Here is a 17,704-nt window from a genome sequence, read left to right as displayed (position 1 = left end):
AAGGAAAGAGCGAGAAAGAGATTTTACTGGTAAGTTATACAAAAATCTCGTTTTCTCGCCCAGTTTCCTTGGGGGACACAGAAGACCTTGGGACGTTCAAAAGCAGTCCAAAGGGGGAGGGACCACAGCACCAAGGCGAAGCACCCGAAGGCAACAAAAAACCGCCGCCTGCAGACCAGGCGGCCCAAGGCAGCATACGCCGAAGGCCGAGTATGCACCCTGTAGAACTCGGTAAGGTGTGCAAGGAAGACCAGTGACCACCTTACAAATGCATGGCCGAAGCCTAATGCCTCCGGCCCAGGAAAAACCGACAGCTCTGGCAAAATGAATGGTGACACCAAAAGCAGAACCCTGCCCTTGGTGCGACAACCACAGCAAGAGCCACACTGAGAAAGCGGAGGAAAGCCACCCTGGAGGCCCTCAACCCCTGCGCGGACCTCCTGGGAACACAAGAGACCGAACGTCGACAAGAGTCGGAGATCTCCAAGTAAAAAACTGCAAGGCCCAAACAACGTCCAAATCGGTGAAGTGTCCGTTCCCGGGGGTGGGAAGGGGAGGACGACTGCCTCAATGAAATGAAGGACAAACACCACCTTCCGAAGGAAGGAAGAGACGGAATGGAGAACAGCCCTGTCCTGGGGGAAGACAGAAGGCTCGGAACAAGAAGGGCCGCCACTCAGGCACCAGTCAGAGACACGATGGCTACAGAAACCCAACCGTACAGGACAGAAGGAGTAGAGAGGACTTCTGTAACGGCTCCAAGGAAAAATTGGAGCGCCAAGAGCCCAGTATGTGGTTCCCAGGACGGTAACGGAGGGCAGTACAAAGGAACCCAAGAGCCGCTCCATGGAAGAAGTTCCTGACAGGCCCAGAGGGTCGGGGAACGCTGAAAGAGGAAGGACAGGAACGACACTTGATACCTCAAGCAACGGAGTCCCAGCCCCAGGTCCAGGCCGGGCTGGAGAAAGACAGAACCATGGAGAGAGAAAGGCAGAGTGGGGGAACGCCCAGCTTCCCACAGAACCCCAGGTAAAGTCCTAAGTCCTACCACAGATCCTGGACGAAAACTCGGCTAGAAGCGAACACTAGCGAGCTCACTAGAGTCGCCTGGGCAAGCGGGCGAAAACCCAATGATCAGTAACACGGTCAGAACGGTCGGTAGAACGGGTCCCGTCGGCCCCGAACAATGTTGTCCCGTATCCACCCGGAGTGGGGGAGCAGACGGACAGGAACCGAAGGGTCCGCCCAGCAACCGCCCGATGCCAGGACAAGACAGGCTAAAGCCCAAGCCGATGTAGCCACCACAGGAAGACGGACTAAATGGTAGTCCTCCCAAGTTACCGAGAAGGTAAATCCATAGCAGAAACATTGCCTAGAATGGAAAAAACGCAATCTGCACCCAGCGGGAGGACAGAACGCGGTAGACCCGTTAGATAGGTACACAGCTAGTACAGTCAGTGTGGACAAGACACCAGAACCATCCACCTGAACAACCATGCTCTTCCCAGAGGGGAGGGCAGAGAAGGAACATCCTCTGAAGCGTGGCCGGAACAGAAGCCACATCGGAGAGATCCGTACTGAGTGGGAGCCAAACAGAACCGGCGAGAAAAGGCAGTCGAGACAGAGGCCGGGATAACACCCTCCAAAAGAAAGGAGGAGTGGGCATAGAGAAGCCATAGGACAGCTCAAAAGCAGAACCCCGCTACACTGAGACGCCCGGTTCACCGCTTCGCAGAAGGCGAATATCCTGAAGAACTCAAGGTGGATGTCCTCCGGACCTGGGTAAGCGAGCACCCAAGAGAAGTTGGGTGACCTTTCCCAAGAAGAGCGGCCCGAACCTGGTAGAAGGAAATAGTAGTAGGCGAGGGGACCGTAGTCCCGCCAGAGCCAACATAGAATGCGAAGGGCGCTGCAGACAGCACTCTCGACCATGTGACCACTAGCGCAGGGAAACAATGCTGCGGGAAGACGAATGGGTACGTGTCTAGGAACCACGAACACTCCCCGGCGGAAGGGCCAACGAAATGAATGAGCACCGCCCAGCTCTGAGCAGTAGCGAGCAGGTAGAGGCCGTCTACTTATATATAAGGCATTCATTTATTGTTTGTTGGACAACACCTTAGGCTTACACAGGTGGACAGAATGATCTCTTTAGAGAATAGTGCAAGGCTTGCTGCAAACACCGTCTCCCAAGAGAAAAAAATATGTCGCAGGAGGAAAGGAGGGATACGTACGAGTAGCCCCGTAAGCAGTGAGAAGGCCAACCCATCTACGGGACGAGAAGGTATACACGGCCCAAACAACGCACAAAAACGTCCACTCACTGCCAAAATATCACTCAGCGAAGGCCAGCCAGAGTGCCACAGTATCTACGGAAGTGCAAAGTGCAAACTGAAAAGGAGTTATGCACAAGACTAGTATGGTATGCGATGGAACGCAAAACTGACCGCCCCGAAAGGGGGGAAATGTACCTGGCAAATTGCAGTCGGCAAGGGTGCAAAAGCCCGCCCCAAAAAAAGGGGGGAATGCCCAAGGCCGTACCTACGTCAGAGAAGTAGGGCATACCATACTTCGCCCCGAAGGGCGCCATGCACATAGCCACACAGTATCCAGCAGGAATGCAGGAGGTCCACCTAGTGAAAGGGGGACATGCACAGGGCTATCCTAGCATTAAGTGAGTGTGCAACAACTCACCCAACACCGAAACTTCGTGAGAGTGTAACTACTCCCAATGAAGGGGAACATGTGCAAGTCCAATACGGCACATACAAGGACAGCCTTGGATCTCGTGAGCGTGCAAAATTCCGCCCATGGAATGAGGGGTGGTCACGCACAAGGCCAGCACGGTATCCAATGGGAGCGCAAGCGTTCCACCCATGTTAGAGGGCCATGCTCAAGGCCAGCAACGTATCCGGTGAGAGTGTAGTATGCCGCCCAGAAAAGAGGGGGGGGGGGGGTCATGCACACGGTCAGCATCGCATCCAGGGAGAGTGCGATCAGTCGGTGAGAATGTGTGCATGTCACCTGAAGGAGGCATGCCCATGGCCGGCAGCGAATCCAGTGAGAGTGCGTACACCGCCCACGGAAGAGGGGTCATGCATATGGCCGGCAGCGGATCCAGTGAGAGTGCAAGCACCCCGCCATGTATGGGGTTCATGCACATGGCCAACAACGTACCGGCGAGAGAACATCACCGACCGAGGGAGTGTATGTATGCCGCCACAGGGACAATCCAATGAGAGTGCATCATACCACCTATGGAAAGTGGTCATGCACATGGCTGGCAGTGAATCCAGTGAGAGTGCCAAATGCCGTCCACGGAAGGGAGTCATGCCTATGGGCGTCAGCGAAATCAGAGAGTGCAGCATTCCGCCTATGGAAGGGGGTCACGCACATGATCGGCAACGAATCCAGTGAGAGTGCAGCGTTCCACCAATGGAAAGGGATCGTGCACATGGCCAGCACCGTATCTGGTGAGAGTGCAGTATTCCGCCTAAGAAAAAAAGGGGGTCATGCACAGATCGCAACGAATCTAGTGAGAGTGTAGCGTTCCGCCTATGGAAGGAGGTCGTGCACATGGCCAGCACCGTATCCGGTGAAACTGCAGTAGTCCGCCAATGAAAGGGGGATCATGCACAAGGCCAAACCGTAGCCAGGGAGAGTACAGTATCCCGCCCAGAAGGGGGGTCCCGCACATGGCAGTACCATAACTGAAGAGGGTGACGAATGCTGCCTACAGAAAGGGCCGCATGCACTTGACCAGCGCCGTATCGTGAGAGAGGGCTAGGAGGGTAAAATGACCCTGGCAGCGCCGCAGCCGGGGAGTGCGACATGCCGCCTAGGGAAGGGGGGCATGTACTGACATGAGGCTGCAGCGTCCTGCGCAGCCCACAAGTTATATATATAAAATTTTTTTTTTTTTTTTTATATATATATATATATATATATATATATATATATATATATATATAACAGAAAGGGGAGCCACCTACAGGAGCACTGGGGGGTTCCATACAGGCCCATCTGAAGCCGGCCTGTACCCAAAGGGTTAAACAGGGATCCGGCCAGGAGGGCGGCGCTGCGATCTCCTGGGGGCAGCCATACAGGCCCATCTGAAGCCGGCCTGTACCGCGGCGCTGCGATCCCCTGGGGGCACCCATACAGGCCATCTGAAGCCGGCCTGTACCCAAAGGGTTAACAGGGATCCGGCCTGGAGGGCGGCGCTGCGATCCCCTGGGGGCGGGGGAACCTCCCGGCGGGAAGAATTCCCGCCTGGAGAAGTTCCAGCCCCCTCCAACAGAGGCCGGAATTTTGCGGCCTAGTAATTGTAGGCCGTGAAGCCGGGGCCTAAATTATTAGCGGCGCCCGGCTGACCGGGGCCGCACAGTATTCAAGTACCGGCCGGGGAACGAAGCGGCGCATGCACATGCCGGCCGCGGGTGCCCACCCCGCGGGCCGGAAGAGCCGGGGACCCGGATAGAGCGCCGGGATCGCGGCCGTAAAGCCTGCGGTGCCCGGCCGACCGGAATGTTCCGGCGGTCGGCCTGGGGCTGTTGAAGCATAGCGCTCATATTGCAGGCCGCGGGTGCCCACCCCGCTGCCCAGAAGCGAGGACCCTGCGCTCGGCAGCCATTTTACCCATGGAGCGGGCCCTGGCTTATAACAGCGCACCATGTGGCCAACAGCCACAACCACCTTGCCCTTGGGCCGGTGCCCGTGAGGGCAGAGGAGGGTCAGGAGCAGCAAGGCTCTGGCCCTGAAGCAGTAGCCGGTAAGAGGGAGGGGGACCCTGAGACCGGGTGCCTGTGAGGGTGGGATGCCTGCATAACCCCTCCGTCAGGGGCAGCTAGTTGCGGACCACTGCAGCTCCCCAGGCATTCTTCTTGTAGGGAGAAGGGTGCCAATGACCTATGGAGGCCAGGAGAGAGGGAGCAGAATGTCGCCCTGCGGCAGCCCAGGGGCCAGCCTAGGGACAGACCCTAGGGACAGAAGGGTCCATAGGCCCAGTATAGGGTCAGGCACGCAGGAGACCGGGGGGGACGGGGACGTTGGGCTGGAGCAGCCAATCTCTCACCATAGACGTCTTCACCCTCGGTCCGTTCCAGCAGGGTCGCCCCTTCAGCTACTGGCACCGTAGTGGCAGGACACTGGAAGGGGGACTTGGCGTGCGGGCGACCCTTGCGCTGGCGGGATGTAGGGGAGCTAGGCTGCCCTGATCCACCTTGCCTTCTGTGGGGGAGGCAGCCGTGCGGGTGACCGGCACTGGCGCAGCTCAACCCCGGGAGAAACAGAGAGGTCTAGTGCGTCTCTGTTGTCCCTGATGATCTGGAACAAAAAGAAAAGAAAAAAGTAAAAATCTAAAATTTAAACAAGGAGAAAACCAGCCCTGCAGAGCAGGGAGTGTCTTGCCTCCTTGGACACTAAGCAAAAACTGGCAGTCTCTCTCTCCAGGCTGAGGGTATAGCTGTGGAGGAGGGGCTTAACAGTCTTCACTTAGTGTCACGCCTCCTATGGAGATGAGCTATACCCAAGGTCTTCTGTGTCCCCCAAGGAAACTGGGCGAGAAATACCGATAAGGCCACTTTCACATTAGCGGCAGCCTTCTCCGGCAGGTGAACAGCCTGCTGGATCCGTCGTACATGTCGTAGTTTTATTCCAGCTGCCTCTCGGCATATTTGCCATGCTGCTGCCGGACCTCATTATAGTGAATGAGGCCGGAGCAGACTCTCGGCGGCACGCGTGCACTAGCGGCAGCATGGATCCGACAGGCTGTTCACCCGCCGGAAAAGGCTGCCACTAATGTAAAAGTAGCCTAAAAGAGGTGCCATAATGCTGTGGAATCTTCTCAAAATCTTATTCACTTGGCATCTATTGTAGAATGCTGCACAGTTGCTGCATGCAATTCCGCAGTGGCAAATCTGCAGCGTAGCTGTCCCATGTGGATGTATACTTGGTAGAAAAAAAATACACAACAAAAAACAAAAAGTAATGTCTCTTTAAAAAGTACTGTTTTTCATAAACTAAAAATACCCAAGTTATCAGAATATGGAACGGTTCTAGCTATAATAGGATGTGGACAACTGTATCTTAACACTGTGTTAATTACTCCTGAGTAGTGGGAATACTGATAATGTATGGCGACAGGGGAAAGCAGCTTATAGTGAAAAAGATGGAGCAGAATAGCGAGACAACAAAAGCTTTACTGCGCAATCTTCTGACTTTGCATGAGAATACTGAATTGAGGTCAGGGTGTTTTAGAGAATGCAATGTGTGTGACAGCAAGAAGCAGGGTTTCTGTGAAGGCAATAGTTAGCTATGGCAAGCTCCCCATGCAACATACAGGTCTGAATAAGTGATCCGTCCTCCTAAAAAGGAGACTTTTGTATTACTTACCAGTAAAGTCTCTTTCTCGCTCTTCCTTGGGGGACACAGGAAACCATGGGTATAGCTCTGCTCCCTAGGAGGCGTGACACTAAGCGAAAGCTGTAAGCCCCTCCTCCATCAGCTATACCCTTCAGCCTGGAGAAGAGACTGCCAGTTGCGTGTCCAAGTAGTGAAAGATAACCACCAACCGGAAAAAGAACTGTCGAGCCCCAACGGGGGCAACCAAGCCGGAACCACAACTGTAACCCAATGAAGGGCGGGTGCTGTGTCCCCCAAGGAAGAGCGAGAAAGAGACTTTACTGGTAAGTAATACAAAAGTCTCCTTTTCTCGCCCATATTCCTTGGGGGACACAGGAAACCATGGGACGTTCCAGAGCAGTCCCAGAAGGGAGGGACCAGAACAAACTCAACCAACGCCAGAGGCATCAATCAACTGCCGCCTGCAACACCAGACGGCCTAAAGCAGCGTCAGCCGACGCATGAGTATGCACCCTGTAGAACTTGGTGAAGGTGTGCAAGGAGGACCAAGTGGCCGCCTTGCAAATCTGCTCCGAAGAAGCCCGATTTCTCTGAGCCCAGGAAGCCCCGACCGCTCTAGTGGAGTGAGCGGTAACACCAAGGGGAGGAACCCTGCCCTTGACGAGATAAGCCTCAGTAACAGCCGTCTTGACAAAACGAGCGATAGCAACTTTGGATGCCGCCATCCCTCTGCGCGACCCTTCCGGGACCACAAAGAGCGAGTCAGTATGCCTGAAAGATCTGGTTACTTCCAGGTAAATCTTGAGCGCCCTGACAACGTCCAGGCGATGAAGCTTCCTCTCCCGCGGATGGGAAGGGGAAGGACACAAAGAGGGGAGAACGATGTCCTCGTTCAGATGAAAGGCGGAGACCACCTTAGGAAGGAAGGAAGGGACCGGACGAAGAACCACCTTGTCCTGGTGGAACACTAGGAAAGGTTCCAGACAGGAGAGTGCAGCCAATTCGGACACCCTCCGAAGAGAGGTGATGGCTACAAGGAAAATAACCTTGCAGGACAGAAGTCGCAAGGAAACCGTCCGCAGAGGCTCGAAAGGAGAAGCCTGGAGCGCTGAGAGAACCAGGTTCAGGTCCCAGGGCGGTACCGGAGGGCGATACGGGGGAACCGCGTGAGCCACGCCCTGAAGGAAGGCCTTGACAGGACCAAGGGGGGCCAGTGGGCGCTGAAACAAAATGGACAGCGCAGATACCTGACCCTTCAAAGAACTAAGGCCTAGACCTTGGGCCAGTCCGCTCTGCAGGAAGGACAAAACGGTGGGGAGAGAAAAGCGGAGCGGAGGAATCCCCAGATCGATACAGAACCCCAAAAAAGTCCTCCAGGTCCTATAATAGATCCTAGAAGAGGACGGCTTACGGGCGCGGATCATGGTGCGGACGACATCCGCAGAAAAACCCCTACGTGTCAGGACGGTGGTCTCAACAACCACGCCGTCAAACGTAGGGACCCTAAACGCGGGTGGAAGATCGGTCCCTGAGAGAGAAGATCTTCCCTGGCGGGCAGTGGCCAGGGCGCGTCTGCCAGGAGCAGCATGAGGTCGGCATACCAAGACCGGCGGGGCCAGTCCGGAGCGACCAGAATCACCGAGACGCCTTCCGCCGCGATCTTCCGAAGGACCTTGGGCAGGAGAGGGATGGGAGGGAATATGTATGGGCGCGCGAAGCCTCGCCAAGGAAGAACGAGGGCGTCGGCTCCGCAAGCTCCCGGATCCCTGGCCCTGGACAGATAGGCGGGGACCTTGTGATTGAATTTTGAGGCCATGAGGTCCACGTCCGGAATGCCCCAACGAAGGCAAATGGCCTCGAATACCTCCGGGTGAAGAGACCACTCGCCGGGGTCGACGGTGGTGCGACTGAGGAAGTCCGCCGCCCAATTGTCCACCCCTGGAATAAAAATTGCAGATAGGGCCGGGACGTGGGCTTCCGCCCAACGGAGAATGCTGGTGACCTCCCGCATCGCTGCAGCGCTGCGAGTGCCCCCCTGGTGGTTTATGTACGCCACGGCCGTGGCGTTGTCTGATTGTACACGAACTGGATGACCCTTCAGCAGATGAGTCCAGTGTCGTAGAGACAGAAGGGCCGCTCTCAGTTCCAGGACATTGATCGAGAGTTTGGACTCCGATGGAGACCAAATGCCCTGGACGGATCGGGGAGGAAACACGCCTCCCCAGCCCGAGAGACTGGCATCGGTTGTAACCACCAACCAGTTGAGTGGCAGAAAGGACCTGCCCAGAAGAGGGGACTGTAACCACCAGCGGAGAGATGACCGCACCGGAGGCGACAGATGGAAGGGATGATCCAGAGACTGCGGCGATTTGTCCCAGGAGGAGAGGATCGCCCGTTGGAGAGGGCGGGAGTGAAACTGCGCAAATGGGATCGCCTCGAAGCAGGCAACCATCTGCCCCAATACCCGCATGCAGAAGCGGAAGGACGGTCGACGGTGGAGAAGGAGACCCCGAACCGCCCCACGGAGGATCAGACGTTTTTCCGAGGGAAGACGTACCTCCGCCGTTCCCGTGTCTAAAAGCATTCCCAGGAAGACGAGTTGTCTGGAGGGGGGAAGGGAGGACTTGGGGAAGTTGATGACCCAACCAAACCTCGCCAGAGTCTCTAGAGTGAGATCCACGCTGGCAACCGCTTGAGAAAGGGACGGAGCCTTGATGAGGATATCGTCCAAGTACGGTAGCAGAAAAACACCCCTGGAACGGAGTAAGGCTAAAACCGGGGCCAGGACCTTGGTGAACACCCGGGGGGCTGTTGCCAGTCCAAAGGGAAGGGCGACAAATTGGAAGTGGAGATCCCCCACGGCGAATCGAAGGAAGCGATGGTGACACTGGGCTACCGGAACATGGAGGTAGGCATCCTGTATATCGATGGAAGACATGAAATCTCCCTGCTCCAGGGAAGCCACCGCGGAGCGGAGGGACTCCATCCGAAACCGTCGAAGGAGGAGAAAACGGTTGAGCTTTTTGAGGTCCAAAATGGGCCGCACCGAACCTCCCTTCTTGGGAACTACAAAGAGGTTCGAGTAGAACCCTTGGAATCTTTCCTCTAGAGGAACGGGGGTAATCACCCCCCTGTCCAGTAAAGCTTGAACGGCCGCGGAGAACGCGGCCGCGTCTTTCGGGTCTCGCGTGGGGCGGGAGCGAAAGAACCGATCCGGAGGGAAGGATGCAAATTCGATTTTGTATCCGGAGGACACAATTTCGAGGGCCCAGGCGTCGGAGACGTGAGCCATCCAGACGTCCTTGAAAAGGAGGAGCCGGCCCCCCACCCGGGTGGGTGGGGGCGCGCCTTCAGGCAGAGGACTGTTTTGCTGCGGGTGTGCGGGCAGCCTGCGGCTTGCGCCAGGAGGGCTGCGCCCGAAAAAAACGGCTTCCTACGCTTGTCCTGGGGAGGAGCCGAAGCGGCAGCTGTGGTGGGAGCCCCAGAGGCCCTGCGGGAGGACCGAAAACGAGACGCACCAGGGCGTCCGCGGGGGGCGCCCCTGGCTTGGGGTTGAGGAAGATGGGTGCTTTTACCACCCGTGGCCTCTGAAATAAGTTCGTCTAAGCGGACCCCGAAAAGGCGGGAACCCGCAAACGGTAGCCCCGCCAAGGAACGTTTGGAGGCAGCGTCCGCTTTCCAGACCTTCAGCCAGAGCTCCCTCCTGACGGCAACTGCCAGGGCGGAGGAGCGCGCAATAAGGGCTCCCGCATCAAGGGAGGCCTCACAGACAAAATTCCCGGCCCGAATAATAAGCTGGGCCAAGGAACGTAGGTCCTGGATGGGGATGTCCGAGTCCAACTCCTGTTCCAGCTGCGTACCCCAAGCAGAGATTGCTTTCCCTGCCCAAGCAGAGGCAAAAACCGGTCTGAGGGCAGAACCGGAGGCAGCAAAAATGCCCTTGGACAGGGTCTCCATGCGACGGTCCTCCGCTGACTGAAGAGAGGACCCGTCGGGAACAGGGATGGCCGTGTTCTTTGACAGCCGGGCCACAGGGGGGTCTACCTTGGGTGGGGAAGACCAGGTGGCCACGACATCGGCTGGAAAAGGATAGCAAATGTCCAGCTTCTTTGGGTTGACAAAACGGGCGTCCGGGCGAGCCCAAGCCTTAGACACCACGGAGGAGAAATCAGAGTGGATTGGAAAGACTTTTGAGGCCTGCCTGGGTCTGATAAAGGAGACGCTAGCTGCGTCCGAGCTAGGGGGGTCATCCTGCACCTTAAAGGTGTCACGTATATCAGAGATGAGTTGAGCCATCGCTGAGGCTAGCTTGGACGGCAGGGCCGAGTCCATTTCCAAATCTGAAGCCGCCAATTCACCTTCAGAGAGCGAATCCTTTGGAGAGGAGAGGCTCGTCTGGGTGCGCACGCGTGGCGGGGAGAGGGAGGCATCCGAGGAGGAGGCTCGCTCTACTCTAATACGCTTCTGAGAGTGCCTAGCTCGGGAGGGGTCACTAGGAGAGGATGAACCCGCTGCAGCGGCAGAAGCAGTGGACCCGGAGGGCGCGACAGTCAGAGTGGCGTCCTGCGGGGTAGGTGGCCTGTCTATTAGGCGGCCCACGACATGAGTGAGGCTTTCCACGGCCTGGGACAGGGATCTAGCCCAGTCAGGCGGGTCAGAGGAAGCAGGGAGCGACACAGCGGGCGACTGAGGCTGCGGTGGAGCTCGGCATGCAGTACAGTGCGGATCAGACTGCCCCCGGGGAAAGGGTTCCCTACAAGCGGTACAGGCATGGTACCATGGCTTGGCGGCTGCAGAAGGGTCTGACATGGTGGAAAGATGTTGCACTTTAAAGCAACAGTACTGTGGCACGGAGGGGGTTAAACAGTCCTACCAGACCCGATGATACAAGCGGCAGCTGTAAGGGGAACAGACTGAGGAGGCTGTGGAGGAGAGGCAGCAGCACGGAGCTGAAAGGCTTCAGGATCGCACGGCAGAGAGATGAACCCGGAAGTAGCGGAGCGCAGCAGCACGGAGCTGAATGTGTAAGGAAGCTCCGCCCCCCCTCTGCCGCGCTGAAGCCGAAGCAGAGCCGCGCGCGCGCGGCAAAATGATTTTAACCCCCAAGGATGTTGAAGTGCCGGCCATGACATGGCGCCGTTCATGCCAGGAGAACGGCTCCCACCGCGCCTAGATGTAGCAGACGGCTTGCAAGTCTGCAGCCGTCCCCTGTAAGGCAGCGTTCTAGGACTTGCCCAGATAGACTGCCCTCCAACTATGCCCGGTAACGTCCCGATATGCGGGGGGGGGGGCGGGGGGGGGTTTGCAGTGGTCATGTAACAGTGGCCATGTTGGTAGCAGCGGTGGGAGGGAGGAAGGGGAGGCTGGAGCAGCCACTCTCACCATACGCTGTCTTCGCCCTCAGTCCATCCAGCGGGGTCGCCCCTTCAGCTCCTGGCACCGCGGTGGCAGGAAGCCGGGGGAGGGACTTGGCGTGCGGGCGACCCTGAGCTGGCGGGACGCAGGGGAGCGAGGCTGCCCTGGTCCACCTTGTCTTCTGTGGGGGAGGCGGCAGTGCGGAATTACCGGCACTGGCGCAACTCAACCCCGGGAGAAACAGAGGGGTCTAATGCGCCTCTGTTGTCCCTGTAGGTAGAAAAAAACCGAGTTAAAAACAACAAATACGTAAAAAATAAAAATCATAGGATAACAACCCTGCATAAGCAGGGGGTGTCTTGCCTCCTTGGACACTAAGCAAAAACTGGCAGTCTCTTCTCCAGGCTGAAGGGTATAGCTGATGGAGGAGGGGCTTACAGCTTTCGCTTAGTGTCACGCCTCCTAGGGAGCAGAGCTATACCCATGGTTTCCTGTGTCCCCCAAGGAATATGGGCGAGAAAGAGGGCACCCTATGTATTATTGTGTATAGCAAGGGCTCTCCGCTCTGGACCTCCCTCTGTTACATCCATATGCCATAGCAGGGCAAATGGACAAAAGTCTGCAGTTACCAAGCGTAATGCTCCCCCCGACCAGTGACTCCCAGGGCCAAGCTGGGGTCAGACCTAAGTGTCATTGTGCCCCAGTGGCAATGGGATCATTAAAACATGGCACTAGAGTAGAAACTATAGTGTCACCAGTAAACACTAGAGTAAGGCTTCTTTCACACTAGCGTTTTTGCTGGATCCGGCAGGGTTCAGCAACAATGCTTCAGTTACTGATAATACAACCGTCTGCATCCGTTATGAACGGATCCGGTTGTATTATCTTTAACATAGCCGAGATGGATCCGTCATGAACTCCATTGAAAGTCAATGGGGGACGGATCAGTTTTCTATTGTGTCAGAGTTAAACGGATCCGTCCCCATTGACTTGCATTGTGGGTCATGACGAATCCGTCTTGCTCCACATCCCATGACGGAAAGAAAACTGAAGCATGCTGCGGTTTGCTCTCCGGTATGAGAACGCAACCAAACGGGACGTAGTGCATTTTGGAGCACTCCGTTCTGTTCAGTTACGTTTTGTCCCCATTGACAAAGAATGAGGACAAAACGGAAGCGTTTTTCTCCGGTATTAAGACCCTATGACGGATCTCAATACCGGAAAATAGACACGCTAGTGTGAAAGTAGCCTAAGAGTCCTATCTTCAGCAGGATTTCGTCCCTTTAATTAACAAGTGTCAACCATAGTAGCTCATGAGTTAGCAAAGGGTCTTAGTGCGATATAAATTTATGTTGAAGATTTCTGACAGAATACGATTAGATCAGTTTCACTAAAGGAATGACGGGCACGGGTAAGAATATGGTGGATGCAGCAAACAGAAAATAAATCAAATAAATGAATAAAAAAAACAATAATAGATAAAAGCTTGAAAAGGCAATAGAACCTAAATGATTTCCATGGGCCAGAGATAGATGGCCTATACCACGTAGCAGTGGACAACACGTTTCCAGCTATGATTTACCATGACGAATACACTAGTAACTGCCCGGTCAGTGCCTGTTCACTAGTGCAATCTCAGATTGTGGGTTAATAGAACTTACTAATTACTAGGTAGTGCATGTGCTGGGCTCGCTGGCACTAACTTTCAGGTTACAGCACAAAAGCATTATGACTAATTGTCCTTACAAATGGGACCTCACTGGCGCCAATTTTTTTTTCCTAGATGATCTAACAATTTGTCAAGAGCAAAGTATCTTCGAGCAATGATGTAACGGCACTGCTGCAGGAGACCTCAGGTCAGATGGGAATGCTGCAGACTAGACAGACGTTATAATAGATTTGGAAAGGGTGATTCATGATCGCTATAACTCTAATAATTACGGTAATGTACTGAAAGAATGTACAAAATTATATAGAAACAAATTAAATAAGGATGATGGAAAATAAAAGATGAACGTAAAATAAATGTACCATTTGGTTTTTGTGTTGATTCTGTAGGACCTCCAGCTTGTAATCCTTAACAGAGACAGAGCTTAATTTATCCTCTACTTCTGCTATCCAGTTCAAGACTTCCACTTCGTCCTCCCCAAACAGCCTGGCATTGCTCAGAGCTTGCCCCAGCAAGGCACTTTTTCTGCTGCAGAGATCCTGAACCTCTGTGTACCGAGCATGCAAGTCGTCTAGTTTCTGTGCCAACCTATCGCGTTCTGTTGCAGAGCACAGGGCAGAAAGACTGTCGACTAGCCTGCCGGCTTGACAAACATCAGTCTCACGGACTGTTACATCATCTTCTAGACTCTGGAAATTGTCCAGAAGGAACACACCAAAAACGGAAAAATATGCAGAGAAATAAAAAAAGGATGAGGAAAATTAATAAAACGGGAACAAATAATAAACACAATAAATCTTAAACAAATGAAAGAAAATAAAAAAGTTATATGATATAAATGATGAATAAGAAATTATATAAAATTATGAAAGAAAACAAAAAAGGAATATGCAGTCACACATAAAAACAGCATTTAAATATAATAAAAAAAAGTGCATATATATGTCTATTGATTGCCCAGCTGCCATGATCTGGCCCCTTCACCCCTGGAATACCTTGTGGCGTAGGATCTGTTGCTGAATTTTCCCAGTCTGAGTGCCAATTGGCTCAGAGTTTGCCAACTTCTTTTCGGTGGCTGAGAGCCAGTCAAATATGGGCTCAGTTGTTTCGTGAAACTGCTTGGCTAAAACTAATATGTCATCAAGTTGTTTCTGCCTGTATGAAAAAAAATTATACATAACTGTAATAGTATGTAAAAAATCGTGAAATCCAGCTCACCCGTATCAATCCTGTAGATAGGTGCACGGAACAGACCCAAGCAAGTCCTGATGAATATCCATGTGTAGAAAGAAAAAGGATCCAGCACCAGTTGTGAAAGTTTTTCGGTCCCGGTCTTTATTTCACCAAATTTCAAAAAAATACAAATACAGTGGCACCTGTTCCCACTCTTCCCCGATTTACGCGTTTCGAACACTTCTGTTCTTAGTCATAATCGATTTTTGAAATTTGGTGAAATAAAGACAGGGACCGAAAAACTTTCACAACTGGTGCTGGATCCTTTTCTTTCTACACATGTAATAGTATGTGAAAAGATTCTCCAATGACTTTGGGAAAAGATTTAAAGGGGTTTTCTGGGAAGTAAATATTCATAACCCTGAGGATAGGTCATCAATATCAGATTAATGGGCATTTGACTTCCACCACCCCCAGGGATCAGCTGTTTGAAGGGGCTGCACTGCTCGGACAAGCAATTTCAAGTCTTCATTGTATACAAAGTAGGGATCGACCGATATTGATTTTTTAGGGCCGATACCGATAATTTGTGAACTTTCAGGCCGATAGCCGATTATTTATACCGATATTCTGGGAATTTTCATTTTTGAGAAAAAAAATAAAAATTCCTACACAAATCTGCTGAAAATTAATATGTTTATTGTTAATGTGTATTTTTTTCTTATAAATCTTTTTCATTTATACTTAATATTTTTGTGTTTTTTTTTTACTAACTTTTAACCCCCTTAGGGACTAGAACCTTTGTCCTATTCACCCTGATAGATCTCTATCAGGGTGAATAGGAGCTCACACTGTCCCTGCTGCTCTGTGCTTTGTGCACACAGCAGCATGGAGCTTATCATGGCAGCCAGGGCTTCAATAGTGTCCTGGCTGCCATGGTAACCGATCGGAGCCCCAGGCTTACACAGCTGGGGCTCCGATCGGAGGAGCAGGGGAGAGGGGATCCTGTGGCCACTGCCACCAATGATTAATACTGGGTGGGGGGGGGGGGGGCGCACCACCGCGCCACCAATGTTTTTACTATTGGCCGGGATTGGGATGGGGGGTGGGGGGCGCACTGCGCCACCAATGATTAATACTGGGGGGGCTTGGGGGGGCGCACTGCGCCACCAATGAAGATAAGTCTATCGATCATTCATATACAGGAGGCGGGAGCTGGCTGCAGAATCACATAGCCGGCTCCCGACCTCTATCAGCGGTAGCTGCGATCCGCGGCACCTGAGGAGTTAACTACCGCGGACCGCAGCTATTGCTCATAGAGGTCGGGAGCCGGCTATGTGATTCTGCAGCCAGCTCCCGCCTCCTGTATATATGAATGAATGAAAGGCTTATCTTCATTGGTGGCGCAGCGGCCACAGCCCCTCCCCTCCTCTTATGTTCTATCCCCTCATTGGCGGCAGCGGCAGCAGCAGCACAGGGGGAGGAGACACTGCTTCCTTCTCCCCTGTGCTGCGGAGGGAACACAGAGAGCGCTGTCAGCAGCGCGTTCTGTGTTCCCCATACGTTATCGGTATATCGGCAAAATAGATGCCGATACCGATAACGTTCAAAATCCTCAATATCGGCCGATAATATCGGCCAAACCGATAATCGGTCGATCCCTAATACAAAGCACAGCATCGCACATTGTATAGCGGCAGTGCTTGTTATTGCAGCTTAGTCCCATTCACTTGAACGGGGTGGAGCTACACAAAGACCATGTAACTGATGGATGTGCTGTCACAGGCCAAAGAAGAGGCCACATTGCTCTTTAGCAGGTAGATCACCAGGGACAGACTGGGAACCTAAAGTGGCCCCGGTAAAAAACAAAAGTGTAATTGAAAAAAGGTGGGTCAAAACAAGTAGGCAGGGACAACAGAAGTAGGCGGGGCCAGCAATACCTTAGTGCACCACAAAATACTGCCCCAGCAGAACCAAATATCACAGGGCAGCACAAAATACTGCCGCCCCTGCTGGATTATTTAACAGTATCACCATCCTAAACATGGCAATACAGTTTAATTCAGGGAGTGGACATGCGGTGGCCAGGCAGGAACTTAAATACCCGACGCTCCTTGTATTAAAGGGTAACTGTCATATTTTTTTATTTACTAATTTATTAGAGCTAGGCATGTATACCTGAGTTAGTCTGTCAATGATTGCCAAAAGATCTGTAATTACCTTATAATAACAGCTTTCATTAAAACTCAGCTAATGCACCGTTTGCCATCCGCGTCCGTGATTCCAGTCCGTCCAAAAAATATAACCTGTCCTGTTATTTTCGCGGAAAACGGTTTGCGGACCCATTCAAGTCAATGGGACCGCTAAAAAACGTGGAGGCACACAAGATTGTCATCCACGTCCGTTTTTTTTCCTATCATTTGCATGGCAAACTTGTCAGACTTTTTTTTACATTCCTTTGTCTGGTGGTCCTCCAAAAATAAGGGAAAACACACAGAAACAAAAACGGAAACTGATCACGGAACAACGGAACCCCGTGTGCATGTGGCCTTAGACAGATAGAGGGGCGGTCCTTCACACTGCATGCCTGCATTAGGCTTCAGAGTGAGGAGGCGTGTCGATCAGTAATCAAAATCTGATTGGCTGGCAGGGAGCTGCTGGCTACAGCAAGTGTGTAGGAGAAGTGAGGGAAAGCAGTTTTGGCCTCAGAGAACTGGCAGAGGAGCCATCTTGAGAAGATCATCATATTGTAGAGGTTAAAACAGCCGTAACTAAGAGAAAAGCTCAAAGAAAACAGTGGTATGTGAAGAAACTAAAGATTGCTTTATGCATAATGCTGCACCAGCAGTAACATATGCTAAAATAGTTTTTTTTATGAAAACATGACAGCTACACTTTAATAAATGCTGAGAGAATCCGATTATTATGTATGCTGCCGGTGGTCATTAGAAGGACTCAGGAGGCCCCCTGGGGCATCAGCCCACTGGGAAATTTCCCTGTAGGGTCTATGGCCAATCCGCCCTTGTGGACCACTACCAATGTGATATTGATGAATTATTCTTAGGAGGGAAAGGACAAAAAAGGCAAAAACAGCACAGGTTTTAGTGCAAATATGACTTGTAGACAATCCAAAATTCGCAAGCC

The 17,704-nt window shown here is 52.9% G+C and overlaps 1 protein-coding gene across 22 annotated transcripts in view; it reads right to left on the bottom strand.

Moving 5' to 3' along the window:
* Window positions 1-17,704, bottom strand: part of MACF1 (microtubule actin crosslinking factor 1) — a 284,153-nt gene that overhangs the window by 50,713 nt on the left and 215,736 nt on the right. For all 22 annotated transcript variants that reach the window (XM_040424601.1, XM_040424619.1, XM_040424622.1 and 19 more), the window contains 2 exons: window positions 14,383-14,542; window positions 13,750-14,076 (listed from right to left, as the gene is read on the bottom strand). In XM_040424601.1, coding sequence (XP_040280535.1) covers window positions 13,750-14,076; window positions 14,383-14,542 — 487 coding nt within the window. The remainder of the gene's footprint in view (window positions 1-13,749; window positions 14,077-14,382; window positions 14,543-17,704) is intronic.

The sequence above is a fragment of the Bufo bufo genome, chromosome 3 (genome assembly GCF_905171765.1).
Source record: "Bufo bufo chromosome 3, aBufBuf1.1, whole genome shotgun sequence".
Taxonomy (NCBI): Eukaryota; Metazoa; Chordata; class Amphibia; order Anura; family Bufonidae; genus Bufo; species Bufo bufo.
Note: the sequence above shows the minus strand (reverse complement) of the source record. Positions and strands in the feature narration are given on the sequence as shown.